The 13,528-nt window shown below is 38.7% G+C and overlaps 2 protein-coding genes across 2 annotated transcripts in view; both read right to left on the minus strand.

The window, feature by feature from the left end:
- LOC116318956 (probable G-protein coupled receptor 153) overlaps nt 1-13,528 on the minus strand; it is a 37,396-nt gene that overhangs the window by 16,280 nt on the left and 7,588 nt on the right. Inside the window, exon 2 of the mRNA XM_031738145.2 lies at nt 1,002-1,632. Within this exon, the coding sequence (XP_031594005.1) occupies nt 1,002-1,486 (485 nt within the window). The 5' untranslated portion in view covers nt 1,487-1,632. The remainder of the gene's footprint in view (nt 1-1,001; nt 1,633-13,528) is intronic.
- LOC116318983 (piggyBac transposable element-derived protein 4-like) lies at nt 4,770-6,645 on the minus strand. The gene is made up of 2 exons (XM_031738180.2): nt 5,368-6,645; nt 4,770-5,269 (listed from the first exon to the last, which is right to left on the minus strand). Exons 1-2 carry the CDS (start codon nt 6,643-6,645, stop codon nt 4,850-4,852), a joined length of 1,698 nt encoding a protein of 565 aa, XP_031594040.1. The 3' UTR covers nt 4,770-4,849.

The following is a 13,528-nucleotide window of genomic DNA, read 5'->3' on the forward strand; positions in this document are numbered from 1 at the left end:
TAGCATGTGTCAGTTCAGAGCAGCACTGGTACATATCAGAAGAGATACAGCATCCAAATCTCATTTTAAAGGAAAGGGAACCTTTCCTTAGAACATCTGATTATGTGTGAACAGCAGATTTCTTGGAAGTCTTACAGGACCAAAATGGTGTTGTTAGTGTGAGGTGAACCTGATCTTTATTATTCAGTGTTACTTAGTATTATCACATGTTGTGAGGAGCCAAATGAAGGTGAAAGCTAGAGCTGGCAGATGCTCAGTCTAGAAGGTTTCGCATGGTGTTACCCCAAATAGCTGCAACCAGCAGATGTGTTGGCAGGGGACAGTCTTTGCATGATGAAGAGCATCACACTCAAAATCAAAGGTAAATAAGGTGATGGGCCACAAAAATTGAAATCTGTCTATATCCTATGTGAGAAGTTGTCAAAGGAAGAGGCCCAAAAAAAACCTGAAGCTTAACTGTAGAATCTTTCAAGGATTCAATGCGAGCCTTGCAGGAGATTAACATCTAAAGTGCCTTTAAACACATTTATGTTTCCTGTGCTAAAGATCACACTACATTTTAGCGCGCCTGATTTATGTTATTTTACTTTTAAAAACACACATAATACTGTATCACCTATACTGACATTTCTGTTATTGAATATTCAAGCAAACCTAAAGATTTGGTTTCCCCTAAACTACAAAACAAAGTATTATTTCTTACTTTGGTCTATTTTTATCTGGAGATAAAACTAGACAACAGCTTATAAAGCAGCCATTTCTTCAATAGAAAGTACTTCCAGTAATGACTGTTCAGAGCGAGGAATGAAATGTACTGGGTTGAAAACATCAGAAGCAGATGTGTATAAACCATAGCGAATAAAGACTGAAATATATAAAGTGCAATACCTTGCTTGAAACTGAAATTTGGATGAAATGGCCATTTAAAATTTAAGCAACCTGAACAAAGATCATAACTAGGGTCAGTCATAAACAACAAACAACAAAATCAGTTGTCTTACCTGTAGTTTACAGGCCAGCGAACCATCCACATGCGGTGATAGGAGAGTGAGGTGACCGAGAAGCAGGTGACCAGTGTGAGAGTATAGAAGGTAGACACAAACACTTTGCACAGACCCTCATTCCACTCGTAGTTGGAGTGCTGACGCCGCAGTGTTATGACACAGTACATGGTAATGGGGATGGCCATGTTGAGGATATGTGTGCCCGCCAAGGTGCAGATGAGAAACTCCAGCGGCTTCCACTTCTTCTGCTTGGCACTGACACTAAGGATACTCCAAGTGTTGGCAAGGATGGACACGCCCGAGCAGACCAGCCAAGCCAGCGTGTTGGCGTTGATGACATCATCCTTCATGGTGGTTAAATCATCCACCATGTTGTAACGAGGCAGGGTGGAGCCTGGGGGGCCGCAAGGAACTGTTGGCAAGAGCAGGTACACACAAGGAGAAGGAGGAGGTGGTGATGGGCAGGAGGGGATGCAGGGCATCAAGCGGGGCAGGCATCCTATCTGGGTGGGTGTGCACTCTCCATGGGTCGGGCACAGTGGGGAAAAGACATGACTGTGGTGCAACGCAGTGTGATGTTAGAGGAGGAGGATGGCAGACCTGGGCCAGTTCCCTTACAGTCCTAAAGCTGAAGAAACGGGGTGAGAAACGACAGAAGCAAAGTGGTCAGAGGGAGTAACAATTTTAAGAAATTACATTGGTCGATCTAGTTCTAAATAATCCTTGACCAGACATAATTCCTTATCAGTGAATTAATGGGGTTATTTTAATCACAACAGATTAACTCTATGTGTTTAGCCTGAAAATTTTCCATTTAATAAGGTTAAGAGAGAACAGTAATTAGTAAACAGGTCTTATTTTAAGAAGTCCAGTTGACACAGATTAGCATGAAGCTGCAGTCATGCAATCCACACATCTGTACTGGTGACAGTTATTCAGGGATATTATGGAAACACTTTTGACATCCGTAAAAACAAGGATCAAGTTATATAACAACGATGAGCAATGAGTAAATAAAGCACTAACAAAAAAATCAAACATTAAAATATTGAGATAAATATCAATACCACAGAAGTGCACACTTAGTCAAGTAATTGAGTGGGTCCCTTTCTTGTATAATTAACAAAGTAGACTAATCAGTAACTTTGACAATCAGCTATTTGTTAAGTCGTTAATTAAGAAAAACAGCTGCTGCTTGCAGCTCATTAATTGTGAAAATTTACTGTCCTTCTTTTTTACATTCATTTTTTTTTTCCTGAATGAGTAATTCATCCGAGGTTCTATTAAAGTTGAGATGGGAATTTATCTTTCTTTGACCAATTTATGAACTTATATATAATTAAGGCAACAGAGGCATCATCCTAGTTACATCCTGAGAGGGTTTTGTTTTTCTTGGAGATGCTGATTCAACTGATTCAACTGTAAATCGCTAGGCAACACTTTATAATTGTGTGTGTATTGTTTTATGGGTTTTTTTCCTGCGACAATTCAGATAGTAGATTCTTTTAAAAGGACAAAAAGCATAATGTAATTATATGCTATCTTTTGTATGCAGCTTTTGAAAGAACACGAGAAATAGTTTGCAATAGTTTGTTCCTTTTTTAAAGGTCATTTCCAGCATAATACACAGAGAGAATCATCAGCAGATGAGAGCTTTTTGTTCCCACACTCTCCAGTGAAAAATGCTTGGCACAGCTGGAGAGTGTTGTCACATCTATGCCCTGTCTTTTGGCTTGTCCAAACACTGATATGCTGTAGGCAAGACCCTCGGAGGGGACACTTGAAATGACAAGTATAGCATCATCATAACCCTGTTCTCTTTGGTGTGGCATGAAACAATGTAACCAAAATAATAGTATAACATCAACACCTAAAATACTGGACACAGTGCCTAAAATGCATTGATGCCTCGTGCACGGAAAGAAGAGAATTTCGTTGTTGATTACATCACCCCTCCTCTCCCGCTCCTCCATTGTGTGTCAACCCAAGCCCTTTTGTTAAATGTTTATACAGTGCATCTGCTGAACAGGAAATCAGATTTTATTGGTATATTCACTCATCTCTTCAAGTTCACCAGCTGCAGAGGAACAGAACAGAAAAGCACAGCCAAAATGAAGACTGAATCCAGAATCAGCACACTCACTGACATACTGGGTACCTGCTATCAACAGTGGCTCCATCCATTATTATTTTTCATTGCAGTGATGCTTTTCCTGCTTTCACAGGTAAAAACATCTCAGTGATAATGTCGGAACAAGGGGCACAGTGTGGAGCTTCTATAGAGTCTTCAGTAGTGCTAAATCTTTCACATTATGGAAACTCATTATTGATAAATGTAATGAAATAATTTTAACTTAGACAGTCTGGGAACCAGTAAGAGTATTGACTCCACTTTTGGGGGCAATGGCCAATTTTTCAAGCTATATCCTATCCAGGATATTTGGTTGGTTTATATACAATTCAAGACTTTGTGGTCTCTTTTAACCCTTGGAGGGTCCTTAAAAAGACATCCTTTCGAGGCCCTAAGGACATAAATGTCCATTCCCCAAAAAGTGCTATAAAAACTTTATATATTAATATTTTTTTCCACTTTAAATTGGTCAGTCTTTTAAAACTACTTCTCCCTAAAATATTCATATAAAGTTTTAATTATATTTTCGTTGTTTTAACCCTTTAAATCCCAGTTTTATTACATGAGCGCCCTGTTTTTTTAGCCCCCAAAAACAAAAAAACTAAATATTTAAAAAAAAAAACATTTGAAGTAATATTTGATTGTTATTATAATTAGGCCTTTAGATGGACCAAAGATTGGCACCAACATTCATTTTAACCTGCCATTATTTTTTTTGCAGGAGCACATTAAAAAAAATGCATCCTTTCGAGGCCCTAAGGACATAAATGTCCATTCCCCAAAAAGTGCTATAAAAACTTTATATATTAATATTTTTTTTCCACTTTAAATTGGTCAGTCTTTTAAAACTACTTCTCCCTAAAATATTCATATAAAGTTTTAATTATATTTTCGTTGTTTTAACCCTTTAAATCCCAGTTTTATTACATGAGCGCCCTGTTTTTTTAGCCCCAAAAAACAAAAAAACTAAATATTTTAAAAAAAAAACATTTGAAGTAATATTTGATTGTTATTATAATTAGGCCTTTGGATGGTCCAAAGATTGGCACCAACATTCATTTTGATCCTCCATTATTTTTTTTGCAGGAGCACATTAAAAAAAATGCATCCTTTCGAGGCCCTAAGGACATAAATGTCCATTCCCCAAAAAGTGCTATAAAAACTTTATATATTAATATTTTTTTTCACTTTAAATTGGTCAGTCTTTTAAAACTACTTCTCCCTAAAATATTCATATAAAGTTTTAATTATATTTTCGTTGTTTTAACCCTTTAAATCCCAGTTTTATGACACAAACACCCTGTTTTTTTAGCCCCCCAAAAACAATAAAACTAAATATTTTCCAAAAAAAACATTTGAAGTAATATTTGATTGTTATTATAATTAGGCCTTTAGATGGTCCAAAGATTGGCACCAACATTCATTTTGACCTGCCATTATTTTTTTTGCAGGAGCACAGTAAATATAATGTAATGGTATATCATGTTTTTCACTCTTGCACATAAATACGTTTTACCTTGTTGCCTTCTAAAATAAAATAAAAAACATGATGTAAATAAAAATACAAGATCAGTTTGAAACAAATAACTATTTATTTTCCAAAGATGAACCAGAACCTGTTGTTGGGAATGGGGAAATGTATGAGAGAACGAGGGAGAGCATGTTAGAGGGTGAGGGAGAGAGAGGGGTGTGTGGCTGGGTGAAAAAGTCCTCCTCAGGTGGAGCAGAGGCCGCAGATTAACTGGCTGTGGTCTCTGCAGATAAACCTCCCGCATTTGCTGCAGATGTTCCCAATTCTCCGTCTTCTGTTACAGCAAAGCTCGCACTGCTTCCTATCCCTGCTTTGAATCGGTACAGACGGGCCTGCGGCAGTAGCATCCCGCTCAGCTGTAACCATTTCTGCCGCAGCTGATGAGCGGGGAAGGCGCACTCTTTTGATCATATGTGGCTTGACCAAACTTTCGCCCACCTCTTCAATGTAAAGCCGCCTCCTGTGGGATTTCTGCTGCTGCCAAGATGGATCCACTGATATCCACAGCACATAGGCGTTATACAGTGACACGTCTATCATGTTGTGGAACAGGGCCATTGGCCAGCGTCTTGTCCGCCTCCTGCATGTGTAGGTGCCGACAACCTAACAAAAAAAAAAAAAACAACAAAAAACGAAAACATAAAACCTATGTATATTTTACACAAGAATATAATAATATATATAGCAAAAATTACACCCACCTTATCCAGGTTGTCGACACCTCCTTTGCATCGGTTGTACTCTTCAATGATCACGGGCTTTCTTTTATCTCCATCGGTGACATCCGGACTGCGATGCTTGGTGCTGAGCAGGAGCACATTCTTGCCCCGTCGGGGAATGTAGGAGACCAGTGTGTGCTTTTTTGTAAAAGCAAAGATGGATGAGTAGATCTCCCTTCCTCTTGCCTGGCGCAAAGCAGGTGGAATTTCGGGCTTATATTGGCGAATCGTGCCCACAAGTGCCAGTTTCCTTTTCAGCAGTTCCTCCGCCAGTGCATACGATGTGAAAAAATTATCACAAGTGATAACGTGACCCTGGAGCCCCTCGGTCATTTGCAGCACAACCCTCATCCCCTGGTTAACTTCGGGTGGAGCGCCAGCTGCTTTCCCCGTATACACCTGCAGCCGCCAGGCGTATGATGTTTTCGTGTCACATGCTGCCCAAATCTTGATGCCATATTTGGCTGGTTTTTTCGGCATGTACTGCCTAAAGCCGCACCTGCCTTTGAATGGGACCAGCTGCTCGTCTACAGTGAGGTCTTGGTCGGGGTTGAACAGCATGATCAGGCGTGATGTCCAGAGGTCCCATACCTGGCGGAATGCAGCAAACTTGTCATCGTGGCGTCGGGAGAGCTTGTTGTCAAACCGCATTGCCCTGGAGATGTAACGAAACCTTTTGTGGGACATCGTTGCCCGGAAAATGCTCCGTCCCGATTTTTCGCTCCAGAGGCTCTCGGTAGATTCATGTTTTGACCGGTAAACGCCGGCCAAAACGATGAGCCCCACATAAGCCCGGAGCTCGTCCGCGTCCAAATCTCGCCAGGCTTTCATTGTCCGTCTGCCGTGGAGGTTAGTCATAGCAACGATATGCTGCACGATCTCATCTGTGAGAAACAACATGAAGCTGGAGATCGGGTCAATTATCCGGGCGGCGGCATAGTGGGTGGGTCCCGGAGTAAGCCCCGTGGCTGCCGGGAAGTAGCGCAGCGTCTCTGCATTCGTGGGGGACCAAACTATCTTCCCGTTTTTCGTGGTCCATCCCGCTGCTTCATCATGCGTCTCCCCTTCGCTCTCATCTCCAGAAGACGATTTCGAAGAGGACTCCAGCTGATCACTGTGCACGGATGAATCCTCCGAGTCATCCCCGGAATCGTCGGCGGGTGACGAGGAGTCTTCCTCGGCGGGTGACGAGGGGAGATCCTCGCTGTCAGACTGCATTAGGATATCGACAACTTCTTGCGTGCTGTAATTGCGTGCCATCGCTAAAATGCCTACCCCCGCGCTAAGACTTATTCTTATAACCTCTGCTGGAGTGCACCTGCATAAACAAACTCAGCTTGAAGAAAAAATAAAGTCTGATTTGTTTTTTGTTCTTTCTTTTATGTTAGATTTGTTTAATGAATGTCTGAAATGCCATACTGCATTTCAGCAAATGAAGTCCCTCTTTTACTTCACTGCCTACCTGCATCCAAACAAATATGAATAGTCAATAAAAGACTAGAAAATGATTACCAGGCATGCAGATATCTCTTTATTGAGATTGAGGTTAAGGAGACATTGTCATATTTTGTGTCAATTATAAATTCAGCCTTTAGTACTTATATTTCTATACATGATTGTGCTACACAAGAAGAACTCAAGGGGACATCACAACCAATGGAGCTGCATATTTGGCAAGGATTTTTAAGCCGGACATGCTTCCTGATGCAACCCTCCACACTTTATCCACACTCGGGAGAATTGTAAACTACCTAGAAGCACACTAGCTTACAAACACCCGAGGTTGGGAATAACTAATGTGCTATACCAAATATATTTAAAAGGACATTTGTGACTGCATTAGATAATTTTGTAAATGTAAAATGTATAAGACATTTTACTGGTTGCTGACAACTAGCTAGGTAACATTAGCATGTATGGAATTTGTTAACATTTAAACAAAATCACAATCTCTATCCAACCTTAACCAACGTGTTTAGTTATCTAAACTATGCACATTACAGTCTCACATTTGCATTGACTCCAAAATAGCTCAGAAATGCAATGCTTATTAAAGTGATTCAGCCAGCAAACACGCCATCTAAGTCTGTAACTGGATAAAAATGTTGCATAAAATGTAATTTCTACTGTATAGGTTTGATAAATCACCACAAGCCAGTTGTGTTTTTAACACATTCTGAAATAACTTGCATTGCATGAGTCATATTCGAGCTCTTGAAATGATCACATCATATAGATGACTCAGCTCCCCTTTTTTGTGAGTCGGAAGTCAAAATGTATCCTTCAGTTTTTAATGGTTTGACTCATTACTGATAAGAAGCACAATTAACAGACTTGATTAAAAAAGTCACAGCTGATGAACAGCTGACCGTTTAATATGATGAGTTTAAAAGACTTCATTATACCCTGCTTTTATTTGTCGAATAATCAATCTATGATTATATCATCTTGTGTTTGTCATAATTTTGTACATATCGGTTTAGTAAAAAGAGAGAGAACAATTGTACAAAGAAAAAAAAGCAATTTCAGTCACAGTTAAAGAACTGACTTTTCTGAGTCATAGACATACAAACAACTAAAAGTGTGTTCCATAATAAAGAGAACTCATGTTTCACCTCAGGCAAAAAAAAGAAAATTTATTTAAAAAAAACTATTTCTTTTTCTGTTTATCTAGTTGCATTTGTAATTTTCAAGTGTAAGATGAGAGCAGTGACCATGAACCTGGAGCCCTTCTGCTTGGATGACTCACAAGACTCAAGAGGAACAGCAGCTTTCCATTTAATACAAGAAATTGTGTTAAGCTCTAACATGTTTATACCAGGATCTTTACGGCCAAGTCCAATTTTTTTTTTTTTTTACCTCTGGGAGCAGCTGAAGGTCATACGGATATTATAAAAAAAACACATAGATTATATTTTTTATGCACACTTTAATTCCCCTTTTGTACTATGACAATGTAAAAACCCAACTTCAAAACTGTCATTCTAACTTAAGTGAGCAAATGTTTTAGAAAAAACTGAAGTACCCCCAAAATATAAAATTTAATAACAGGTATTAAAGGCAGCTGAAAATGTTAAGTACAGAAAAATTCAGATAGCAGTTTTCCCATGTAGCAAGGTAAGCCCACTGCCACAGTAAGCCCACTATACAGTATCATATGACACCTCAAATTCAGAGGTTTCACTTTAACTGCTGTATTGTGGAGTGTGCATCCTCAAGTCTGCTAGGAATGTTCCACATGACATAAATTTCACCAGATATTGAATGCAAAGCTCCAAATCCCATGTGCACCCATCAGGATAATTGGTCTATATAAGACTGTGGCAAGAATTTACAGATTACTAGTAAATGTTTGTTAAACTACTATCAGTTCTCCTTCTGTTTATTTGTGCTTGGTGGAATTCTTTGTCATTCTTAATAAATCTCAATTAAATTTCAATTAAGCCTGCAAATCTGCTAAAGCAGCGAATAACAAGGTTAGAAAATGAGAAAAAAGTTCATTAAATTGCCCCTTGGCACCATGTTCATAAAATAAAAGGTAGTGTCAGTTAATTACATCTACAATGTGGGTAAAATGCAGTGCAATTTAAAGTACTTGAAACAATTCTCTTGACATCCTATTTAAAAGGTGCTCAAAGTGCCCTACCCTGAACCTTTACTTAATACACTGATATAAAATACAAATTTAAAAAAAGAAACCAACATAATCATTAGTAAATCATAATCTGACTAAAGAAAATGCTATTAGTATTATTACTGCTGGTTCTACTGTTACCACGTACTGTAGTTTTACTGTAGTTCAATCTGCTATTTACAAAAGCTTGAAACCTTGGTCTCAGTGTTGGGCTTGTGTAGCACCATGTATAAGTTTGTGTATGCATTATTGATGTTGTGGTTGTTAAAGGAGTATTAGAGGTATAACAGGAACAGCAGTGGTAGCAGTAGTAGTATTTGTAGCACTGGTTTTATCCAAATGCTTGACTGACAAGCTTCCTAACCACAGTGAACCGATCAGCTCGATCAACCACAGTCCCTCAGGCCTCAAAGCCAAATTAGTCTCAGTGTACACAAGAGAAATCAGTACTGGAAATTACATACACATGACGCAAAGACTTTCTCTTTCTAATGCCAAGATACTTAATGATGAGTTGTTAAAATGAGTGTCTAGTTCACCATAGCACTAAAACAATAAAGATCAGAAAACATATAAAAATATATCCTGCATTTTAATAATTAATTTACAATCTTTTTTTTTCATTATGCAATGCAATGTTTTATAGGGTAATCATAATTGTAATCATGATTACAATATGACAGTAACTGTAAATGTGCCCTGGTCATGTTCTTTAATCCCTCTCTGCAGCGCCTTCTACACCTGTAGCCCATATTATGAATTTGTATCCAGATGAATATAAACAGCAGAGGAAAACACACGGGTGAGCTCTCAAAAAAAATAAAATAAATAAATAACACAACCACAGGTGGTAAATATTTTCCATCTTGTTTAACTGAGTTTGAGCACCAGTGATCACTGATGTTAACACAGGGTCTGCCTTTCTCATCTCACTGGAGTCTTGTGTTCTCTCACAGTGGAAAAATCTCTCTAGGGGTAGAAATCGCAGAGTAACCCACAATATGATATAACACTATCAGGATACAATATGTTGCTCAAACCAACAACAGTTTGAGGATATCACAATTTTGGAAACAGAATACTGTATATACACGACAGAGTTCTGAAGGTGTGCTGTTCTTTATTAAATCTTGTGCCATCCGTAATTATAAATACTGCTTTCTTATTCAACAAGGATGAAAAACAGCAAAGGGAGCCACTGGCTGTCACATCTTCATGTACAGCCAATACCCTTTAACAGTTTTCAGGCAAATGTGAAGAACCACTTCACTGTACCACAAAGAATCACCACTTCAGTGTGTTACACGGACACCCTCAATGTGATGTTCTTACCTAATTTCCCATCAATCTGCTATTAATGGTGGCATTAAAAACAAGTTAGCTTCAATCATCATTGATGGGTATGGTACCTTTGAGTATCTTCTAGGTGATGTTGTGTCCAATATTGTGTTAATTGACCGACCAACCGATCCGAAATCTCATTCATTATAATCTGCATGTTTGAGCCAAGATTTTACACCGGATGCCCTACCTCACACAACCCGCCCCATTTTCCTGGGCTTGGGACCATCACTTGGAGTACACTGGCTTCCCTCCTGCGTCACCCAAGCAAACATGTGAGATAACCTTTAGTGCTACAATATATCTAAGCAATAAAGTAACAATAAACAGTTAAATATGCAAACTGCTTAAATATATTAGTATTTAGAGTTATTAGTTAGAAGATATATCTAGTTTAGAAATGTTAAGTAATACACAAGATAATTAAATCTGCATCTTCATTGAGAAAATGGAGAAATATTAGCCAGACTGAATGAATGCTAATAGTGTACACATATTATGCACTATAGTGCTTCCTACCACGATATTATGTGTATGCTTGAATATATATTACACAGATCTCTTTATTCTTTTTACATTTTTAAGTGCAACAAATGTAATTTATTACCACAGTTTCTTTGTCAAAGACATTCGTAGAAATACTTTGTGGTGGCCTTGTGAAACTGCTGTGTGAAGAACAGTGCTTTTCTTCTGCTGGATGACTAACTTATCACTTTACACATGAGTCATATTCTGGACTACTAAAAAAAAAGGACCAAACACTTTTTTTTATTCTTCATCTGAAACTATAATCAGCTGAGATACAGAGAGAAGAGGAGACAAGGTTGCCCAGACACATTTTGGCAGACATTAAGATAGATTTATCTGTTAAAACAAAGGCCAGAATAGATGACAGTGTGTCTAAATGAGATCAGACGAGTAATTACATAGAAAACTGTTCCAAGGAACATGATGATTTTCAAGGATGCATCTAACCATGCTCATCGGCACAATGTCAGTGTGTGCAGTGTAAACTGAGAGCTGGCATACATGTGTGATGCTGACCCATATCTCTCAGCTTCACATAAACCAGGGAGTGGACCACTTTTAAAAGCTCCCTGCTGACAGGTGTGATGCATGGGGTCCTACTGCCGGACCAGCCATTCACCCCTGGAGCCATCAGAGAGGAAAACATTTTGCTCTGTTAGACAGTCCTGCTCTACCCAGTGCACTGCCACCCTCACGATTTAATATTACATCAATGATGCTTATAGATTAATTTCAAAGTAAAGCAGCTGTAAAGTCAGCAGGAATGATTTTCCTGCAGTAGGCTATGCAGCATCATACACAACAAACTGCGATGTATTGTGTATTCAGAAAACTTTCCATTAGAACCAGCATGAACTTTTTGGGGGGCAATTTGAGTTACAGTAGCTCCTCTGTTGGATTGGACCACATGGGCCAGCCTTTGTTCCCCATATGCATCAATGAGCCTTGGCCTTTCATGATCATGTCACTGGTTCACTGGTTCCTTCCTTGGACCACTTTTGATAGATACTGACCACTGCAGACAGGAAACACCACAAATGAACAGCAGTTTTGGAGATGCTCTGTCCCAGTCATCACAATCTGATCCTTGTCAAACTCACTAAAAACTTGTCCAACACATCAACTTTGAGGATAACATACTGTATCACTTGATAGTATGCTTAGGTGCCATGATGAAGAGATAATCAGTGTTTTTCACTTTACTTGTCAGTCGTCATAATGTTATGCTTCATAAAGACACATTAATTTCCATTAATGCATTTATGCATTATAAATGAATAAACCTACCTAAATTATGGTAGATACCTATCTACACTACTCTCATAGCATTCCAAAATATGATTTATTTATACTGTAAGTGTCACTATTTAGTATTGAATACATTTATTATTAAATATGTCTGCAATTCAACCTGGAGAAATATAATTTCAGAATATATTCAACAACTGATAAGACACAATAAAACAAAGCTTTTAGGCAGGTTGTCTTGGTTTATGTCAAATCCAGTCTCCACAAGGAAACAAATTGGAAACATGACTCCAAGACCTCATAACCGAGGGAGAGGGTAAGAGTATCATTAGGCTATTAAATATAAGATGAAACATAGCAAAATTGGGTAGCACTGGTAAAGGAAGATCCATATCCCAGTAACAGAATGTACATGGCCATTCTAATCACCAAGCTGAATTCACTATAGCACATGGATAAGCTCTTCTATTTTGGCACAACTGGAAACTGATGTTTTAGAAATGGCTCAGACAATGCAAAGCACACATTCATGAAGTCATGGCTGCAGACGACATCCAAAAAGAAAATGACTGTTCACAAATATACATGATTAAACTTTGCCGAGAAAAGGTGTGAATGAGTATTCAAACCACATTTTTGGTCAAATGAAACCAAAATCAATGTGTTTATATGCAAATCAGCATGTTTGCCATGGACCTGAGCAAGACTGCCACAGTGACTGCAGGATAACAACCATAAAACATGGAAGTGGAAATGTGCTGGACTTCATGAATGCAAAAACATTTGAGGAAATAACTTTTTATATTTGTGTAGCTGAATACTAAAAAAAATGACTCCCAATCTAAGGAAGCTTGGAAGGAGAGTAATGTAGCAAAATTACCCCCACCCCCAATTATATTTTTTTCCCAAAGAGTTTTTTTTTACCAGAAAAAACTTTGAGCTGCCCAATCCTATAAATATGTACATCAGCTGTTGAGGAACCAGGACACACTGATGAGAAGTGGGCTACTGGAACAAGAAGGTATAAGTGGGGAAGAGATGAGAACAGAGTGTTGTTGGAATGCTACTATGCAAGTAACCCCAGTGGAAGAGGTTACATGAAGAGAATGTGAAACCTCTGGAATCTTCGATACCCAGCATCCACACTCATGGTGAAAGAACTAGTAGCTCAGTGTTCCAACATTCAGAAGAACAAACTGCTATCACAACTGGAGATCGATGAGGTACAACACAAATGCTATAGCAAGGGGGAGCCAGGAAGTCAGGTCATGGTGGATGATAGCAAAGCTGGAAACCTGGAACCTCCGGAGCCGGTTACCAAAATTAAGTGAAGTACCCTCTGAAGGTCTACTAGAAGTCATCTGCTCCATGGAGAAGGAGACAAGAGGCCAA

This window comes from Oreochromis aureus, linkage group 20 (assembly GCF_013358895.1).
Source record: "Oreochromis aureus strain Israel breed Guangdong linkage group 20, ZZ_aureus, whole genome shotgun sequence".
Lineage (NCBI taxonomy): Eukaryota > Metazoa > Chordata > Actinopteri > Cichliformes > Cichlidae > Oreochromis > Oreochromis aureus.